The sequence below is a fragment of the Gigantopelta aegis genome, chromosome 4 (genome assembly GCF_016097555.1).
Source record: "Gigantopelta aegis isolate Gae_Host chromosome 4, Gae_host_genome, whole genome shotgun sequence".
NCBI classification, from domain to species: domain Eukaryota; kingdom Metazoa; phylum Mollusca; class Gastropoda; order Neomphalida; family Peltospiridae; genus Gigantopelta; species Gigantopelta aegis.
This window is the reverse complement of record NC_054702.1, coordinates 80,640,685-80,662,682: the sequence shown is the minus strand read 5'-3', so window position 1 is coordinate 80,662,682 and position 21,998 is coordinate 80,640,685. Positions and strand designations below refer to the sequence as shown.

The following is a 21,998-nucleotide window of genomic DNA, read 5'->3' as shown; positions in this document are numbered from 1 at the left end:
ATCCAAAATGCAAGATGTAACACAAACCATGACATGCATGCATCTATGGGGTGAGTATTAAAAGGACACATTGTACCATTAATTTGATAATTTGTTGAACAAAACAAAATATTCGCCAATTGCAGAAGGAACACTCATTTGCATGTTTAATTTTTAAAATGTGTACAGTACAAACCTGTCCTAGCAGCCACCTGTATTCAGCAGTCACCTGCCTTAAGCGGCCACTTTTTCCCTCCCAAACAATTTATAACATAAATGCACCTGTAATAAGCGGTCACCTGTCTTAATGCGGCCAGCGACAACCCAAATCGGATCCCAAATCGCTAAAACACCTGTATTAAGCGGCCACAGTAAATGTTTACTATTATATAAAAGGGATATTTTAACAACAGTGATTGCGCCAAATTCCCTCAATCAAAATTGTGCACCCTTTTCTCTGGCATTTAACTGCTCCATTCAAATTCCATAGCACCACCATCACCCCCACCCGCCTGCTACCGATTTGATCGGGATGCTGGTGCTCCCTTGCACCTGCCAGTGCAGGCGGTCCCTCCTCTCCCCTCCCCCCACCTTTCCAGTCTCTTGTGCCCACGACAGGCATGTGCTACAACAGCTTGTTCTGAATGTGCACGTAAAACCCTATGACATGACATGACAACAGCGATAACGTACAGCAAGTAACCGATCTTCACAACTTCAGGAATACTAGTACCCATTCAGTCCCGACATCTCTACTGTGTATCAACTAAGAAAGTATGACTATCGAAAGCATCTAATTGCCTCTGTGCAGGCTATGCTTGACATTTGTAGATTCACTTACTATGACAATACACTGCATGAAGTAGAAATTAAATGATGAAATGGAAAGAGAAAACAAACTGGTTGAGAACAGTTAATTTAATACATTCCAGTTGCAGTTTTTCCTGAAGGAGGCGACATGTCAAAAGTTTTTTTATAGTAAACTGTGAAGCACACATTCATTCATTAGCAGTAAATATGCTAAAACAAGAAACAACAACATATGTTTTAAAGACTATATGTCACAACCTGTAATCAGCGGCCACCTGTCTTTAAGCGGCCACTTTTATCTACTCCTTTGTGTGACCTCTTAGACAAGTTTGATTGTATATATTTCAATACTTGTACATGTAACTCGAACAATTCCCAACAAAACACAGTGGCATTTTATCAGAAAACTGAAACTGGTCCAGAATTCGATATATACATTATATTATGTGCTATATTTTATGTACATAATATATTCATGTATCATGCAAGTAAAAAAAATATGAATTGTTCTTTGGAACTTTTTCTCTTTTTACCATCCCCCCCCCCCCCCCCACACACAAGCTGATTTCAGAACTTTTTGTTCCACCCAGTGCAAAATCTAGTAAATCACTAGTAAATGAACTGCAGTTGGCTTGTTTTGCCAGTGAGATCATCATCATAAGGTCAAAACCCCTCAAAACCCCTCATCTCCAGTGACAAATAGAAATACAAAATATATATATTTTTTAAGTTTATTTTGTTTAACTATTGACATCGGCTATTGGATGTCAAACATTTGGTAATTTTGAAATTTAGTCAGAGTGGTAACCTGCTACATTTTTCCATTAGTAGCAAGAGATCTTTTATATGCACCATCCCACAGACAGGATAGCACATACCATGGCCTTTGATATACCAGTTGTATAACGACACACTCAACATTTTAATTACGGTTATATGGCATCAGAAACATTATTAAGGACCATAAAGATAATTAAAGAGAAAACCACCTTCCACTCCATGGGCTACTCTTTTCCGATTAGTAGCAAGGGTTCTTTTACATGCACCATCATACAAACAAGACAGTACATACCATGGTATTTGCTGGACCAGTTGTGGAGCACTGGCTGTCAATTTCGTGCTCCAAAATAACGTATGAAAAGTTAATTTCCAAAATGCTAAATACTATCCATTTACCGGTACATCATTTTGAGAAAATGTGGTTTTGCTGACATATGACATAGACCACATTTAGATGGAAACCTTATTGTCATAGTGTTGAATAAAAGAGTTGTACTAACATCAGTATGCCTACAAAATTTGAAAATTGGCATTTATGATATCGGAAATGATCTCTTCATATATAAAAGTTCACAATAAAATTAATAACTTAAAAATCACTTCATAGTCGTTAATGTTTAAACAATAACATTGTTGAATTGCAATCAACGAATCCTTAACCAGATACAACATTACTATTTCTCTTAACTGACTATACAACATTCTTCATTCACTGATACACCGTCTGTGGAATGTATGGTGCAGAGGCAACATGTCCCTGAGACAGCTGGACGAGAGTTCCTGCAAGTTCCTCGGCACTGTCCACCATCAATTCCACAGTACTGGACTCCACCGTTTCTATGACATTCTGTGCTGGAACTGGCTGGGGATGCATGTTTTGATAGTGTATCGCCATGTGCTCTGTGAGCAGCTGTTGGGACGCATAGCGTTTCTTACACATTATACAGACATGCTGACTGTCTGCCGAGTGTGACTTGATGTGAGTCTTCAAGTTGTCCGATCTGGAAAACGATTTACCACACACAATGCACACAAACTTCTTAACATTGGAGTGGGTGAGCATGTGCCGGGACAATTTCGACTGGGTACCGAACAGGCGAAGGCACTGCTTGCAAGAATAAGGCTTTTCCCCGGTGTGCGTTCGCTTGTGGTCCTTCAGAGCATTGATGCGCGTGAAACGCTTGTCGCACACATCGCACGCGTGTGGTTTCTCCCCCCGGTGGTTCATCATGTGCATCTTCAGCCCGTTCGGGGACATGTACAGCTTCCCGCAGATCGTGCACGCGTATGGATGCTCCTCGGTGTGGATGCGGAGGTGCTGCTCCAGGCTCACCTTCTGTCTAAATGGCTGGCCGCAGAAGTCGCACGTGAAGGGTTTTTCTTGAGTGTGCGTCATGATGTGAGATCGTAAACCTTGAGCAGTTGGAAAGGACTTGCTACACATGCTGCACTGGTGTTTCTTCTCTCCATGGTATGTCTTTTCATGAACATGTAGACCTGAAGAAAAAAAAGTATAAATCTGATTAAATTAAGTCAAAATTAATTATAAAAGCACAGAAATAGTTGAGGTGTATGTTAATTCTACATGCATAAATGGTCAAAATAGTGTTAAAATAATAAAATCTACTTGTAATTAGACAAAATAATAAATCAATGAACATGGACTATAATCTGTTTCTGTAAAATACAAATTATACATTTAAATACAGTATTGCAAGTCAAAGTAATATTATTTTTTAACTTGACATGTTAGATCAAATTACTTGCTCAACATACAAGTAATAATATCAACATGCATGTATCTTGTTTTTGTGCCGGGATGTCCTTAAACTTTCGTTCATAATCTCTTAAAAAAACAGTTTTTAAAAATCCACTACATTTTAAATGTAGCTTAGTGAATAATGAGTTAGCTTCCTATACATACATGTAGTATTCAATATGACAGGCTACCAGTTTTTGTCAGGTCCTGTGTCAAATCATTACAAATCAATTTTTACTTTTATTTAAACTTTATAAAGTATCCAACAGTGTGTACCTGACAACTGTCTGAACAGCTTTCCACAGAGTTTACAACAGAATGGCTTTTCTCCTGTGTGAATGCGTTCATGGTTTCTCAGGGTTGATGCCACACTGAAACATCGGCTGCAGTAGCTACACTGGTAGGGTTTCTCCCCAGAATGAATACGCTGGTGCAGATTGAGCTTGTCAAGCCGAGGGAACTGTTTGTTACAGATGTCACAAGTGAAGGGCTTCACACCGCTGTGAATCAACTTGTGTGCGTTCAAGCCGTTCAGTGTGAAGTACGTGTTGGGGCACAGTTCACACGCGTATGGCCGTTCTCCGGTGTGGATTCGCTGATGGACTCGTAACTTGTCTGATCGGGCAAACCGTTTACCACAGTCACATTCAAATGGCTTCTCTCCAGTATGTGATCTTTGGTGAACTTTTAATTTACAAGCAGAGCTGTAGGATTTGTTGCAGTGTTCACAATCAAATCTTTTCAATTTGTTTGTCCTTGAACGTCCAGATTCTCTCAGCTTCTTGCGAAAAAACACATCACTTTGATTTTTATCACTTGTCTTCTTGCTTTCATCGGAAATACTTTCATTTTCTTTTTTGATAGTTTTGTCTTTAAAGTATTCATCATCATAAGCCTCTTCTACCAATTGTTCTTCCTGATGTCCATTCTCACCAATTGAAGTATCACTTGTCCGTCTATCAACTCTAAACGACACTTTTTTGTGTGTCTGATATGACCTTGATTTTAATTTAATTGTAGTCAGTCTAGAATTAACAGTACCGGTACCTGTTTTGGTTTTTGAGCATTTTTTGGTCTGATCACGACTTGTTTTAGAAACCGATCCCAATTCTTTCATGGATGATTCTTCTGCACTTGTTTCATCACTCTCATCTTGGTCACTTCTTGAGGTTGGTTGAAGTCTCGACATAAAACATTTTTCACCATTGTCTCTGTGAGAAGTTAGTCCTGATTCAGTCATGAATTGTTTCGTACAGTTCACACAACCATACGGTTTCAAACCTGCGTGCCGCCTCTTATGAATATTCATGCTTCCCATGTGACTGAACTGTTTACTGCATACATTGCAGTGCAATTCGCCGCTCAGCTGACCGAAATGTTTGGACTGTATGGATATTAGATTTAGAGTCGAAGTCCTGTGTATTGTTTTGGAGCATGTTTTACACTTGAAGATTCTCACAACCTTCAGTGCACACAGTGACCATGTGCAAGTTTCATGTTCCGACTCTCGTTTTATTTCATGTTCCAACTCTTGTTTTATTACATGTTCTGCGTGTGTCTGGTTCATTGTTGGAGTACTCATTGCGTACAGTTTGTCAGTTAAGATATATTATATGCACTGTGATATATCCCAAAGGATGAGGTACATGTATATAGAGAGCAGTATTACGTCACTAAAAGTTGCTTATAGAACAGCAGAATGTTTTTTATTTTAACAGTCCTACCGGTGACGGTAATATATATTATCTCCTGTTCACGTATATCCACTGTACAACACTGATGAATATTCCCACCTGAGAAAAATGTTAACTTATGTATGCCCGGACTTCACCAGGTCATGTCCATCTTTCTTGTAGTCTGTGTAAATCTCTTCATCTTCTTGCTACACAAAAATTAAACAAAAAATAATATTGCATAAATCAGTATTAATAATAGTAATTACTTAGAATCTATTACTAAATTGATCACTGTTCTCCTCAACTTAATAATTCCTTAAGCCCACATCACATGAAAGATAGCAGCCAAACAAAATGTTTGTGGAGATATTTTTCTCAACTGTTAGCTGCTTACATAGCAATTTCACCAACAATGATGAGCTAGTTTGATAGCCAATGGGCATTACATTACACTATAACTGTGTTTACAAGGGCAGTATTTTAAAAGTTAAATTTATAATAAAATTATGAACTATGAGCTGCACAATTTAAATATATTTTACTGCATACATGTAGGCTACTTTATTCCCAATAACTTTAATTTTTATGTGCTAAACATTCCAAACTTTATAAATCTGAAAACAAGGACACATAAATGTATGTAACGTCATGTATGGTTTACACAAATTTTCAATCCTCAAAGGCCTCACAATGTCTACCCATAATTCTCTAACACAGTGAATGCATGGTGTTGTTTTGATGGATACATGACAAAGCTGTCCTAATACTTTCTATTTTTATCAAGGATTCCTGATGAAAAAAACATTTAAACAGGGAGGCAGCACATTTGTAATTTTCACTGTTTTTGAAGTTTGTTTTGTTTAACAACACCACTAGTGCACATCAACTTAATGTCGAAACATTTGGTAATTTTGACATATATACTATAGCCTATAGTCTTAGAAATGAAACCCGATATATTGTTTCCATCAGTAGCAAGGAATCTTTTATATATTCCATCCCAGGCAGGATAGCACATACCACAGCCTTTGAATCATGAAACTGATATACCAGTCGTGGTTCATTGACTGGAATGAGAAATAGCCTACTGGGTCCACCGACAGACTGCACACCAGACAAGCACTTTACCACTATTTACCATAAATAAAAAAAGTTTTTATACGACCGCACTTACAACTACATGTATGATAATGCACCTTTAGCCTAATATATTCAAAAAGAAATATGAAACGTGACTGAACTCCTGACACAAAGTCGGATACGCACGAAAATTACCTTTACAAAAGTATCAAGTAGATTACACATGTACAGGTAAGTATTTGAATATGTATTTGTTGAATCTGTATGATGTGTAACAAACTAGTCTTTAGTAAAGATGACGTTGCTGAGCCTCCGAATTTGATACCGTCTTGACACTTTAAAGTTTATTCAAATTTATGTTTTAGTAGGCCTATATGAAGTGATTGGTGATTCACGAAATTACACATTATTATAAACATCAAGCCATACACATACGTTTGTTTACTATTTTATGTTAAGTCATAACTAGTAAATTGATTATAATCCAGATTCAAAGCGTGTACAACGTTGCTCTAAAAACACTTAAAGCTCAAGTATTTGCACATTGATTTCAACTTTTTGATTGTATTCAAAGGGAGACTATTTGACAAAAACAAGGAAGTGAATGTAGATAATTATAAAAACATGAGTCGTATTTACAGTAATGAAATATTGACAAATCTTCCCGTAAATAACATTAAGTGGCCATCAAGCTGGGACAGTTTACTGGTCTGCAAGAAGTAAAATCTTTGTTTGGTTATGGATAAAACTGTCACTTTACTGTAAAATGTCTACATTATGAACTGTCACTGTCAGTGTCAGTGTTTGCAAAAATCTCACCACCACCCTTTTCATAAATGCTGGTCGTTAGCAATGTACATCACATTAACAGATATATACTGATTAATGCTGTTGGAAGATTGGAGGGTCTTTATTATATTTTGTTGGTTAGGCCCTACACATAAAACAAAATTTGTCAAACTGTTGATATTTTTGTCCAACTTAAACTGTGAGTATACTTAAATATTTGGTTGATAATATTGATATTTTGGTTGTTGTCTTTCTTTTACTTTTAGACAGGGAAATGGTGTAATACTTGAAGCTGTAGTCAAAGGAAAGTCAAGGTTTGCAATCACAGACAACTTAAATGTGAAGGTACATGTTTATGTAGATGTATACAATGCTAAAGGTTACCACTCAACAAAAAAAAAAAAATAATAATAATAATAATTTTTTAGTACAATCATAGATTTGTCTTGATGATTTTTTATTTTATTTTTCAAACCTATGACATTCAAAAAATTATTTTTACAGATGATTCAGATATACTGCAAATATCCATTCTTAATATTTATAATGTTTACACCAAATGATGTGAAATTACCCTTCCTGTGATATACATAATATATTACTAGTAGTAGTGTGTAATTCCAGAATCTTAAAAAAAATAAAATTAGTGTGTTTAGGAGTCAAAATTTATTTACTTACTTTTGTTGCAGGTTCGTTACTATGTATTTCATGTGAAAGTCACACAAGCTCATCGAAGGAAGTTTGAAGCATCTGGGAAAGAAATTGAACCTAATTTTTCTGAGACAACCAAAGTGTCCAAAGGCTATTTGAATTCTTCCTACAGTAAGATTACATTCATAAACTGAATAGCCTATTGGTGACTTTAACAACCTATTTAACGTGGCTGGTTGTTAAACAATTTTTAATTGAATCCACATTGATTTGCCTCCAGTTGTCTATTATTATGGAAGTAAAGAAAGAAAAATGTAATTATTTTTCAGTGAAAAAAAAAAAAAATATTTGATTTATTTCACATCAATTTACAGTGAATCCAATTGAGATTTTCCAGGATTCACATTTTTGTCACTGTATCTGTTCCAGTTATTACATGTACATGAATTCACAGACAAGATGTAAATCAGTGGGAGAGCTCTAATCTGAAGTGTCATGAGTTGTTGGATGAATTGGCCTCAGGTTTATTCCCATCTCAATCAGTGCCCCATGCCACAAATGGCATGGTATGTACTGTACTGTCTATGGGAAAATGCATTTAAGAGATCCTAAGCTTCTTTTCAGGAGTAGCAGCCTGTGTGGTGGTAGCACCACATGTCAATTTATCCTGCAACCACCGTTTCTATTGACAGAATATGATGTCGGATAAAGCAAAGTCATATCCATATAGTAGCAGGATATGACTTTTGATGCATAGCTACATTACAAAATTGCTCATTTGACCTCTAGGTCATCGTACAATGTGACTGAAATAACAGAAATAACAGCTTTTTCCCTTAATTTTTATGATCTGCAGGATAAAGATAATAACTAGTTAATGACGTGAAATATCTGCTTTATCCTGTTCAGGCTGAATGAGAAATTCCGCTCGGCAGAGACTCTCAGATATCTGGTGTCATTTACTAGTTATTCTCTATATAACCACATTAGACACCAAAAACCCTTAGTTTAAACTGTACGGTGGTGCCATTAAACAAATATTCCCTTCGTTTCACAGACAGAAAAGGAACTGAAACTGAGACTTATACATACTGTGTTTATTATTCACACAGAACATCATGGAGGGTCCAAAACATAGAACCTTTAGTCATGGATATGTACTGGATTTGAATATAAAATTTTAAAAAGTATGTCATTTGAAAATACTTGTTTTTGTTTTAACAGAAGTTGAAGCCAAAGGTGAAACAGATAGACTGTCACCCCAAGAATTGTCTCCCTTAGTGAAGAAAGCCGAGCTGGACAAATTATGTGGAAAAGATTGTCCGGCTGACTGTCTCTCATTCTGGCTGCTGGAATCACAGCTTGATAAGTTGGAACTGGAAACTGATGACTGTGTTAGGATTAAAACAGAAGGAAACAGTCCTTTTGTTTGTAAGTACTGGTAAATATATGTATATATATTCACAGGTATCTGGATTCTGTAGGTTTTAATGTTACAGAGTCATAAATGTCAATAATGTTCTTCTGCAGTTGCAAGAAGGCAGTGATCTAGACCTTGATATAATTTTGTTTTAAAGTTGAATCTTGAAAACAGGAATCAGTATATTGCCTATCCACTGGTAAATTGGGACAAATTCCATAATTATAATTTTGGCATCTTATGATACATTTATATTCCGATTGCACCATGACATTATCAAAAGAACTGCTTATATAGTTTCATAAACCTTGGTAATTGTTTCTTCAATTATCTCATTTTAATTATTGATATCAGATAAATATAGTGTCTTTGAAGCAGGCATTGCTGTGTATATCATTGCCATGTTTATTTAAATAGTTTAATACATTCCTTTCCAGGGTGAAAATTAGCAAGATGGGTCATGCTGTTTTCATTTGTTACTCCATTTTAGATGTTTATAATTTCATTATATGTTGTTTTAGAGGCAGAATGATCTGTTTGTTATGTCCCTGTTACATGTATCTAAATGTGTTTAATGTTTATACTTGCAGTCAGTATTGGTAAGATTGAGAAGCAGTCTGCGACTGTGTTGAACTATGCGGGTGGGGATGAGGTGGGCTCCTCATGGACAGACAAGATCATGAATATCAAGACAAATATTCCTCAAACACCTGAGGACAAGGAGGTGGAGGATGATGAATGGGTTTGTGACACTCTACACACTGTTTGAATATTACATCTATCAACATTAATGTAATCCTTGTTCGAGGGCCTGTCTCAAATTGAGGGGACGGGATTTAGCTCATTTGGTTGTGTGTTAGCTTGAGGTGCTTGAGTCGCAGGATCGAACCACCTCAGTGGATTCATTTGGCTAATTGAGCTTTTTCTCGTTCCAACCGACGCGCCATAACTGGTCAAAGGCCGTGGTATGTGCTTTTCTGTCTGTGCTAAAGTACATATAAAAGATCCCTTGCTGCGTTAGGAAAAATGTAGTGGGTTTCCTCTTGTGACTATGTGTCAGAATTGCCATAAGTTTGACATCCAATAGCCAATGATTAATTAATCATTGTGCTCTAGTAGTGTCATTAAACAAAACAAACATTAACACAGTTAAACCTGCTGTAGATGTCTAACCTCCACCAGCCTGTAAAGCGCAAAACCTGTCGATGCATACTGATTCATACAAATATATACTAATCTTTATTTAACAGTGACCTTTATTGACTTTTGTTATCAAAATATACCATGACTTACTATAGGTTACTTGCGTTAGCACCAGCCTTGGTTGTGTAGTGGTTAAGCAATCAGATTTAAACCTAGTAGGTAGTGAGTTCAATTACCACTTCCGGCTTTCACCCAGCGTGTGTTTTAACAACTCTGTCACTTCACCAACTTATCTCTCACTAACATCCAACAATTAACCCACTGTCCTGGACAGACAGCCTAGATAGCTACAGTGTGTGCCCAGTACATAGTGCTTCAACCTTAATTGGATATAAGCACCAAACTAAGTATAAAACAAAACAAAAAGTATGTTAGAGTCCGAATACAGAAATATAGATAGATTACTACAAATTTGAAGTTGCATTTGGGTTTCAAATAATAAATAATAATACTGTATTTTTTCTGTGAAATTTAACTTGTGAGTCATTGTGTAAAGATTCTGTAACGTGTACCATTTCTCCAGTTTACTGCAGTTTTTTAAACATTTAAAAATCTTTTGATATTCTTTGGTGTGTTTTACATTTAACTACATCCTAAAATAATTAATAATGCTATGCCTTTTTCCTTTTCAGGATGATTAAATCTAGCTTTCAAGTGCATCATGAATTTATATCATACGGGCGTAGGAAGGTGCCAAAAAATCAGGAGGCTCACACACACACACACACACACACACACACACACACACACACACACACACACACACACACACGTATAAACATATAAAAACCATCGCTGCTGCTATAAAGTGGGGGGGGGGGGACATGGCCCCACCCGCTTCCTACCCCAGTGTATCATATTCATCACTTGATGTTCAACAGTTGTCTATCCAGTTGACAAAACCAGCAGCTTTATTCAACAAACATCTGTGATACCACAAGCCAGATTCCAGGCCCCATGCTTATGAAGCTATTCGAGTCTCGAACCTTTTAAAGTTACACACTGCTATTCACACAAACTTTGAATAAGAACAAATTGAAAAGCTTTGAATTAAAACAGCCTGCATACCTTTTGCATTAAAATGCTGATATCTAAAATTGTGTTTTCATGAGTTATAATGTGGATTAGTTTTCTTTATAATACTAATACTACAATATTTGTATGGTATGCTCTAACGAGTTATCACTATTTGAATTTGTTAATTCATTGATACTAACATTACAGTCTGATATATTTTGACAATCTGGCTTATTCAGCAGTTGTTTGTTTTCATAAAATAACTGTTTTAAGACTGATGTCAGACTGAAGTCTGATGAATGCATTTTCTTTTTTTCTTTCTGTCTTGACCAAGTGTCAAAATAAGCATATATTAGACACCAAACAGCCATAGTTTGTTGTAAAACATTCATATTCCATAGCTAAGACGGTCAATGAACTGAACAAATTAGAAAACACAGAGTCAGACACTAAATTATAGCTAGTTAACTCGTATTTGGAACTGTGCACTTGTCTGTAATGTGGGATCATGTTGCTGTTGGTATAATTGAGAAGCTTATGTTTCCTTTTTAAAAACGAGCAATACTGGGCCCAACAAATGTTCATATCTCCTAAGTTCAAGGCCATAACTCTGTGAAAAATGGGTAAATCACCATGAAAGTCAAACTTCATCTGTAACCGTACATGATAAAGCAATACACAAAATATCAGCTCAATATCTTTAAGCATTGCAGGGGAAAAAAGGGTCTTGAAAACACATTTTCACATCTCTTAAGTTCAAGGGCAATAACTGTAAAAAATGAGTAAATCGCCTTGAAAGTTAAACTTCATCTGTAGGTGTACATGATAAAGCTATATAAAACATTTAAGCTCAATATCTCGAGGCATTGCATAAAAACAAAAGTCTGGAAAACTATATGTGACAGACAGAAATATGGAAATAAACCAATAATCCCCTTCAGTTAGACTGCTAGGGGACTTATAATGGCACAAATTATACTTTAAAAGCTAAAATCTTTAGTTTCAGATCAAATCCCATCTACTTTGTAAAAAGTATTTTATGCACAAAAAGCTAAGGGAAACAATTGTACAATGTCAGGTATTTCGGGCATTACTAATGAAACAATCATTGCTCAAAAGAAAAATAATTCATGCTAATAGTTTTACATTTTATTCATGTTTAATATAGGTCTTCCAGAGACAGAAATAAAATCAAAATGTACATCTATAATACATATATTTTTGTCATAAGAAATATTTACATGATTTATACTACATTAGGTACAATCACATATATACACAATACACTGAAGACCGCAACAAAACTGATACCAAAACCATAACTAAGAATTCCAGTTACTATTCTGTCTGATCTAGGATGTCAAAAAACCACATTTTAAACCTACAAATTTTATGCTGATAATTCCTTGAATTTGATCAATCACTCATAGACATTCTTTCAATGATCTAAATGCCACTTCCTTCCCCATGCTGATGACTTTATAATAGCACTATAATATTTGAAGAGTTCATTTTCAAAATACGACACTAGTATATTCATTTACGTTATTTTGAGAAAAATGTGGTTTTGATGCAATTTGACAGCATATATCATGTGAAGCAGTTTTAAAACCCTATTCAATGAGCATGGATTGCATTCTAATGTAAACTCTGTTGTTGAATTCTTGAGTTGTACTAATATTGGTATACCTTCACTGCTAACTCGGGAATTGGAAATGAACTCTTCATTTGTTCCGATTGTTGAAACAAAAACATTTCAAATGTTTCAAACAATGCAACAATTTAATCATTATGTACAATGAAGCATTCATTTACTAGTACTACACAATCAACACTAAACAAATCTGCCAAACTAAAACTTTGCTCAGCAAAGTAAACTCGTCATACAACAAGAATGGACTAGTAAATTTAACATGACCATAATTTACACTTGTATACTTAAACAATTTGACTTTATGACAAAAATGAATTCAATGAGACGATTACTTCAAATCTAGTCTCCTCAATCAAGTGTTCAGTGTGTTTGAATGCATGCTTGTGTACCTGTTCTCACAGTAACATACTAATTTTTTAATGAAAGAAATGACTATGCTATAAAAATCTTATCTCAATGAAATTCATGTACCAAACTTTGTCAGATGCAATCTCAAAGTTACAATGAAATACACACCCTTTCTGGAAACTATCTCATTCACAGCATACTCTAATCTTTTCTACAAACCTAATGCAGTAAAAAAACAAACATTCTCCTTAGATGAGCTCTGGTGACGAACAAGGACCAGATCTAAAAGATACCTTGTCACTGGTCTGTAGACACTCGTTAAAATGCAATTATATGCACATAATACTTACATGTACATTAACAATTGTTTTGTTGTTTCCTTTTATAGTGTAATAATTCCTTGATTTCATGTTACATTTCTGAGCAAATCGCTAAAAAACATTTGAAGCACATGTATTATGTGAAAATATTCTCCCAATAACTAGCTAGGTCTTAGATATACCATTTGCTAGTAATGTGTTCACATCTGGAGAGTCGTTTTTGTATTAACCAACATTGGAATGATACCCATTAAATTATCTATACATATACTAAACAGTTGTGTAACTGGCTACAAGGGACGTAACGACTGTCTGCTGCTAGTCCGTAAACAAAAGATCCTCATCGTGGTCATCGTCTACTAAATTAGATTCACGTTCCTCTGCGAGACCCAATATTCGTTTACGTTCTATACTCAATAATTCTGCAGCGGCTCGAATCTTTTTCTTCTTCTCCTGTATCTTCTTTAACCTGATGACATCATAATGATCAATTTCTTATTATTGAAGTTCAAAAGAAACAAACTACTTTAAATACTGTGCATGATATAAAGCCAAAAACGTTTTGCAATTTCGGACTACTGCATTGTACTTTAAAATAATGAATGTATGTTTAACGACACGCCAGCACGAAAAATACAAACTATGGTAAATTAAAAAATTAAGCGTACTTTAAAATAAAAACTACATTCAATGATATACATTGTAACAGTTACACATTTCATTTTGTACTGAAAATCTATTACTTATACCGACAAATGATGCATCAATTATATCCAGTGTCTGATTGCACTTTGAAAGTCACAAGCTTTCTTTTATTTAAGCATATTTACCAAATTACTAAACTTTTTTTGTCTTAGTATAATTCTACATTGGAAAACAAATAATTTATAGAACATCATGGATGTCCAATGAAAATCAATGATAATCCTGCTGGTATTTCAAAATGTTTTCATACATCGATATTTCATCCTCACCAAGTGTCAGTTCACATTTGATTCTGTTAAATTAGTCTAAACTTTCATACCTGTAAAATTCTTCTCGCTCTCTCTCATCGAGCTCAGTCGTGATATAAGATAGTGTTGCTTCTATTCTGGGAATGATCACTGAAACAAACAAATAAAACAACAACATTCTTAAATGCATGTAATTTAATTAGTCAGTAGGAACAAAACATTCATAAAATACACTCACAACACTGCCTCACAATCCCATAATTCTGATATCTGTTACTCGGCTAATATATATATATATACACACACATATATATACATACACATACATACACAGGCTGTAATATATGTGACCTTCTCGATGGAAAATACATAGAAAATATTTCCCCACTATTGGAGTATCTGATGTGGCAAAAGCCGTTTTTATCTAAGACTTTTCACCAAGTGTCATAATTACAACATTTGATACATAAAAGTACCGAGATGTTATTATTAAATAAATATTCCTTTTCTTTCCAAGCACATGATAGGAGTTAGTTAAATGTTTTATTCAATTAATAATACATTCATTTGCCAGCCACTGATCATTCACATACCATGTTCAATTGCATTAACTCTTCTGTTGGTAATCTTAATTACTTCATCTAGGGTGACGAACGATGTCTGAAGAGATGCTAACTCCACTAACAGCTGAATTGCCTTCGCATAGTTCTTCTTTAGTTTGTCTATCTGCTGACCTCCACGAGACAACCCAGTCAACTCGTATGCTGCACATTAACATAAACAGAATCTTTTTAGCATTTTTATAATTTACAGTATATTATTTTATTATAACCTATTTTATTTAGAAATCCATTACAGCTCAACTGTTAATTACTTTTGTATCTAGTTGAATCTTTTGATGTGCTTTATTAAATTTTGACAACTTAATAAATAATGATTTGATTTTCTAGTAAAAACTTGTCATATATCAGACTTGGACAATTACAAATGACAGTATTTCAGTATTTTCGTATCGAGCTAATTTTGATAGTGTGGCAACTGAACATGTACCAAGTTTTTATAACTAGAGGTGCTTGAAGCTGATACATTAAAATAGTAGTTTTAATTTTTGACATGCATACATATCCAAGCTTTGTAAAATATTGCCTAGATAAAGATTAGCAGAATATACATACAGTAAGCCTATTTTGTCAATATTAAATACATCTGGGATTACTGAATTCTATCAACGTGCCCCTTTACCCTTATGGTTTCAGACATCTGGGATTACTGCTTTGTACTTACTGTCAGCACCATCCTGATAATGTTCAAATACTGGTAACTGAACACCTGCAGAAAGAAACACAGGTGGCCATTTTTATACACTATGCAAAATGTGATATATAAAAACAGGATAATAATAACAATATTAATACCTATACTAACATGAAGTCATACCGGTAATTTTGGACACCTAACGAGGGTTGAATCTTCACTTAAAAACCATGGTGGGACTGGACAGCAGGGCCAGTTAGAATTAGTTGTTACATTTAACTAGCCCTCAAAGCACACATTTTAAAATTATTTAATATGTTTACATACTGAACATCTGCCATTGCTCAAGACCATCACATTGGTTGGATATAACTGGTTGTTCATGTTGGAAAGATACATATCTTTCTAAAACTGATGGTCACCAGGACTTCTAGATTATGGTAGCCCCACTCCCATGGCTAGTAATATTCAACGTTCAGTTAGTAAATAACTACCATTTCCATGCCCGATGGCTAGTGAAAAAAACAAACATGTTGTCAAATGCATTTAAGTCTATTTGTAAATATTAATATCCTGCCCCCCCCCCCCCCCCCCCCCCCTTCTAAGAGCTTTTAAGCTTTATGTCCATCTTTAGGTGACATATATTATTCCTATTAGTAAAATAGTATTTACTTGAAGTAGGGCTAGTGAAATTTTTATCATGGATCGTAAAGTTTTTAAATCACTGATCCCGTGACTAGTGGATTTTATGAAAATTCAAGAAGCTCTGGTCACCCAATAGATTACCCTTTGTAAAATTTTAATTACCCATAGCTAATAAAGCTCACTTTGGGCAATCAGGTGATTGCTAAATTCAACCCTGCTTAACTGAATATAAAGTGGGTACAATGTGTACATGAAGGTTTATTCATGACATTAATATGGGTGCAAAAAATAGCTCTACAATATTTTAAAATGTTAATACTTATAGAAAATGGAGCAACCAAACGAAAAGATATTTTGACATTATTATTCCCAGTATACAGTATGTGTCCAATACTAATTTTCATCATAAGTGGTGATCTATGTGTCTGTAAAAAATGTTTACCCCTTCCCCATGTACACCTTTTGATCATTACGTCCCTCCCCAATGTATGAGTGTACATTGATCTTCCATCCTGAAAAATAAACTGGATACAAATTATGAGCTTGGATTACATATTGTACTTTACACAAATAATTTTGAATTATGCAAGAAATAACAAAGTTAACTATATTTAAATGTTTTAAACAAACAACATTTTGATTGGGATTTAAGTCTCTCCTAGAGTACATAATTGGCTTTATTTTATAACATGTTGGTATATGTACATTGTCAGGCCCCCCCCCCCCCCCCCCCCCCCCCTCTCCACACACACAAACTCTGTACATTCTTCGAATGTAATGCCCAAAACCTACCTCTGGGTATACATATTTTATGGATAATCCATAAGAATTCCTATAGCTGGGTAATAAAGAAGGTACAACTAAAATATGAACCAAAATACCATTTTTAAATTTTAAGACTAAAAAAGGACAATAACAAACCTGCAACATTATCTTTCTTGCTCCTGACTTTTATTTGTGCCTTATTTACATTCTGTAAGACTATGTGATTGAAGTCACCCGTAGTGAATTTGGCCTCTGCCAGGGAAAATGATGCCTCCTTCATGACCTCGCCCATTAACACCTTGGTCTAAAACAAAGAAGAATCTGTATTTATTACACATGTAAAATAACATCCAAATGAAGGAAGGAAGGACATGTTTTATTTAACGAAACACTCAACACATTTTATTTACAGTTATATGGCATCGGACATATGGTTATGGACCACACAGATATTGAGAGAGGAAACCTGCTGTCGCCACTTCATGGGCAACTCTTTTCGATTAGCAACAAGAGATCTTTTATATGAACTATCCCACAGACAGGATAGTACACACCACAGCCTTTGTTACACCAGTTGTGTCGTTAAATAAAAATTTCCTTCCTTCCTTTCCATGTCCACTTGTCTAACTGTACATGTCATTATCAGCTCAATTAAAAAGATCATATATTTGTTAAGAAATAGTCCAATGGATCCACTGACGGGAATCAATCCTAGACCAACCGCACATCAAGCAAACACTTTACCACTGGGCTACGTTCCGGCCCCAACATGCAAATGATTCAGGATTTCAATAAACTAATGTTATATAACAGTAATATTCAGACTGTAGAAAATATACAATATAAAATTAATTTATATATATTTAACAATGGGAAAGGATTAAATCTAAACAGTAGTTGGAAAAGTACAATTCATATCCCAAGGTAAAATCCATCTAAATGAATGAAGACCAAATAAATAATAAAAATATAAGAATAAAATATTCATATGATGGATTTTTATAATCCAGAAGCTCATAAAGATGCAAACTAAATAATCTGAAGATCACCAATATTTAATTTAAGTACTGATGTGTGTGTGTTTGAGTGTGTGTGTACATGTATGTGTGGCCATGTGCGTTTTAGAACACAACAGATTTTACCTCAATAATCCTTTTCAATATCGTTCTAAACCTCATGGTAAGAGCATCTGCTTTTTTCTTCAGTAAGCTGTGACCTTTTTGTGCACCCTTTAGCCTCTGTTTCATCAAAGTAAGGGCCCTAAAATAGGAACAAATTGCAAATGGAAAAAAACCTAATGTATGCATAACCAAAAGCAAAATGCTGTATATCATGAGCATAATTTAATTATTAATATATTAATCTGAACAATTAAATTTAAATAAATAATACATGTATATAAATAAATGTTTCTTCTCTTTTTTTCTATTAAATTAGTTTGAAAATCCTCAGATGATACTGTCTGTACCTCTTAGAGACTTAAGCCCACTTTCCATCAACAGTGTTTCATGCACAATTCCATACATGTGTTGAGTTTATTAATATAGTGCATGCGAAAGATCAGCATAACATACCAAAAATTTAATCTTTGAAAAGACAAACACACATGCTGTAGTCAAGACCATGGAAACAGTGTAAACAAACCATACTGCACAAAATTAAAAAATATATTTGAAAACATTATCACAGAAGCTTATAGACGTTGTGCTGTATTCAACTCTCTCAAGGAAACCCATGAGAATGTTGCCACCTGTGCACCACGATGAGGAACAGCGCCATATTATGTACATTGGTAATCTCATCCCTGATTGGTTAACATTAGGCTTTGCTGGAAATTAATGTATGTATGGTCTTAATATTTACCATAAACCAGTGCTTATGGTTTGAAAATCGATGGTGAAATAATGTAGGAGAGTAATTGCTCTACATGGTGAAAACAATCTGCGAGGTGTTGTTAGACAGAAAGTAAATTCAAGTTATTGAAGGCATGTGATTTATAACTACACTTACAAAAGGTACGAGACCCATGTTCATTGTACTGTGGTTGCATTCGATTTCATAGCGCCATACCCAAAAATTTCTTTATGGCTGAAACACTGCGTATATATCTCAATCCAGCCAGTGCACCACAACTGGTATATCAAAGTCCATGGTATATGCTATCCTGCCTGTCGCATATAAATACAAATTTAACTGGTTTTCTCTTTAAGACAATATGTCAAAATTACCAAATGTTTGACATCCAATAGCCGGTGCACTCTATAAGTTCAAGAAGAAGGCCCAAAGGAATATCTGAAGTGTTACACTGCATATATTAAGTCAATACTTCGGACTATATCTGAAGTGGGGGGAGGACACAATCTCTTGTTGGGGGAGCACAAGCCAGATTTTTGTATGTATTTATAACGGAAAAAAAAATTAATCATACTTTCATCTTCCATTTGGGGGGGGGGGGGGGGGTACCTGAGGCACCCAGGCCCTCCCCCACCCCCAGTTCCTACAGGCATGAGAAGTTCTTTTTTTACCCCCTACCCCCCACCAACCCGAAAATCCTAGATTAGCCCCATCATGCCCATGGTTCGGAAAAATATCCGCCCGGTCCCCCCCTCCCTAACCCTAACCCCAACCTTAACCCCAACCCCAACCCTAACCCTAACTAAAAATAATAATGGAGGGGACCGGGCGGATATTATATCCATGGTTCATGCTGTCTTGGACACACACCTCAGCTATAATCGGTTCAGTATGTTCACGACAGAGTTAATTGTCCAGCAAAGGTAGTTACTGAGGACGATACCGATACCGATGCCGGTGATCGAAACCTGTTCATGATCAAGTTCATGTGCACGAGTGTAAAAACAAAAATAGTCCACAATCTGACGTAAAATTATTAATTTTGTTAAGAGGAGAGGAAATCGATTATTATTATTATTATTATGGCGTTATTAATAAATACATTTTCTGTCTTAAAACATACAATACACTTACATCCGCGATGGGAAAACATTCAATCTGTCTTTTGCAGACATCTTGTCGTTTACTTTTTAGCTACTACTTGTCGGAATCACGTGACATAAAATATCAAGAGTTGTGTCCCTTTCTTAAATCACATGATTGGAAAACAAAATTAAAAATCCCTATAACTAAAACAGGGGCGAAGAAAGAATTTGCTTAGGAGGGTTGCATTTTTTTTTAAAGGGCACCTACCGTATTCAAAAGTACACAAACATACATTATATATATGCTGTCTACCTCACAAACACCCATCTGACCAAAATAATAAATCCAATATTATGAATATAGGCCTATTCATGCGTTAGGTTAAACACTGGATTTTGGGGGCACTGTTAATTTAATGCCGTGCTCCCCTGGATCTCGCTTGCGAAAACATTATTTAAAGTTATAACTTATTTAGACCAAAACAAAACAAAAGAAAAAGGTATATGATACAGTACTAACTTTATTTAATCAAATTAATGAGGGTGATGGGTTTAGCATAAGCTAATCTTCCACTGGGCCGTTAGCAATACATGTACATTGAAACATTGGTATAACTTCATTTTTTAAATACCGATAAATAACTTATACTTCGTATTATAAGCAGACTACTGCAATAAATGCATGCAAATGAACTGACTAGAGATACACATGAAACAACCCTAACCTAGAATGTTTTTAAAATAGGCCTACTACTAACAATACATTTTAAACACACCTGTTATGCAGTATTAATTAACATTAGACACACTGAACATATAGAAAATGTATAATAAAAAAAATAATAATATAAAAATAAAAATATCAATCGACCACAACTACCATTATACACTATGTATATTATATATGTGTTCATGGTTTAGTCTCCGAGATGTGTGTTTTCTTAAAAATAATATAAACATATAATAATAACTTTTCCGTAATTTTCTAAATTATTTACTTTCTTGTCTTGCTCATTTCAGAATGAAACTGTAAAATTCTAATTGAAGCGAATTTATCCTCTCCCGTTTTCTTTCCTTTTAATAATAATAAAGTTATTATTTAGTTTTTCTTGACTCATGTGCTATAGGTTATTTACCACTGTATACCGTCGTCTAACAACAACTTATATTATACATGTATGTTATATTTCTTTAGAATACAGAAATAAGTTATACTTATAAGCAAAGTTTTCATTACCGTAAAAACCTTGATAATCATAAGAATTTTTAAATTGACTTTATTAATTATAATTGTTATACAAATATATTAATTATTCATAAAGGAATAACCATATGAATGTCTGTAATATTTGTTACAAAGATTGGAGTGTAATAATTATTCAAATTGTCATTAGGTAGGATGATTCTTACCTGTGGCCTTTTGGCCTCAGACACATGATGATACTGGGTGATGATAATTTGTGAATTACATCCCACGAGGCTGAGGGGACTGCAACGCTTCTCAGTACTCACTATCTGATTGTTTTAGGCCATTTAAATTAACAATATTAATAAATTATTTGTTTTAAGTGGTTGTTATTTATAAAACTTCACCTCCTTTCCCCCCTCCGTTTTGTGTGTGTGTGTGGGTATTTTTTTTTTTTAGGGGGGGTTTTAACCGCCTTGCTCATACATTAATTTTCAAATGTAACAGCATAGTTACCGATGCCATTTTTAGCTCATAAAGTAACTGATTTTTAACACAGATTCAGAAATTGTGTCAGGCAGACTCCATGGGATACAGAGGTGAATCCTAGGGAGGGGACCAGTCCCCCCTCCTACCTATTTTTTTTTAAAGTACCCCTATTTTTAACCATTTGTTTACAGTTTTTATTGAAGTGCCCTTTTCAAGGAGTTGGTTCATGTGCCCTTAAGACTATTGCCCTTGATCCCCTCCCTAAAGTATTTCCTGGATCT

The 21,998-nt window shown here is 34.9% G+C and overlaps 3 protein-coding genes and 1 non-coding gene across 4 annotated transcripts; 2 read left to right on the top strand and 2 right to left on the bottom strand.

Annotated features, from left to right (window-relative positions):
- Positions 1 to 1,611: 1,611 nt before the first annotated feature.
- Positions 1,612 to 6,511, bottom strand: LOC121371192 (zinc finger protein 2 homolog). The gene is made up of 3 exons (XM_041496899.1): positions 6,280 to 6,511; positions 3,605 to 5,210; positions 1,612 to 3,066 (listed from the first exon to the last, which is right to left on the bottom strand). The coding sequence occupies exons 2-3, from the start codon at positions 4,908 to 4,910 to the stop codon at positions 2,279 to 2,281; spliced, it is 2,094 nt and encodes a 697-aa protein (XP_041352833.1). The 5' UTR covers positions 4,911 to 5,210; positions 6,280 to 6,511; the 3' UTR covers positions 1,612 to 2,278.
- A 135-nt stretch (positions 6,512 to 6,646) lies between these two features.
- On the top strand, positions 6,647 to 11,244 carry LOC121371195 (arpin-like). The gene is made up of 6 exons (XM_041496901.1): positions 6,647 to 6,803; positions 7,140 to 7,218; positions 7,563 to 7,695; positions 8,749 to 8,955; positions 9,535 to 9,686; positions 10,780 to 11,244. Exons 1-6 carry the CDS (start codon positions 6,709 to 6,711, stop codon positions 10,786 to 10,788), a joined length of 675 nt encoding a protein of 224 aa, XP_041352835.1. The 5' UTR covers positions 6,647 to 6,708; the 3' UTR covers positions 10,789 to 11,244.
- A 1,054-nt stretch (positions 11,245 to 12,298) lies between these two features.
- Positions 12,299 to 20,186, bottom strand: LOC121371194 (V-type proton ATPase subunit D-like). The gene is made up of 7 exons (XM_041496900.1): positions 20,092 to 20,186; positions 18,246 to 18,363; positions 17,260 to 17,407; positions 15,724 to 15,768; positions 15,033 to 15,203; positions 14,511 to 14,589; positions 12,299 to 13,955 (listed from the first exon to the last, which is right to left on the bottom strand). Exons 1-7 carry the CDS (start codon positions 20,130 to 20,132, stop codon positions 13,805 to 13,807), a joined length of 753 nt encoding a protein of 250 aa, XP_041352834.1. The 5' UTR covers positions 20,133 to 20,186; the 3' UTR covers positions 12,299 to 13,804.
- Positions 20,187 to 21,429: 1,243 nt separating this feature from the next.
- On the top strand, positions 21,430 to 21,562 carry LOC121372766. Its single transcript, XR_005957980.1, has one exon. It is a non-coding gene; the product is annotated as a U8 small nucleolar RNA (small nucleolar RNA).
- The last annotated feature ends 436 nt before the right edge of the window (positions 21,563 to 21,998 follow it).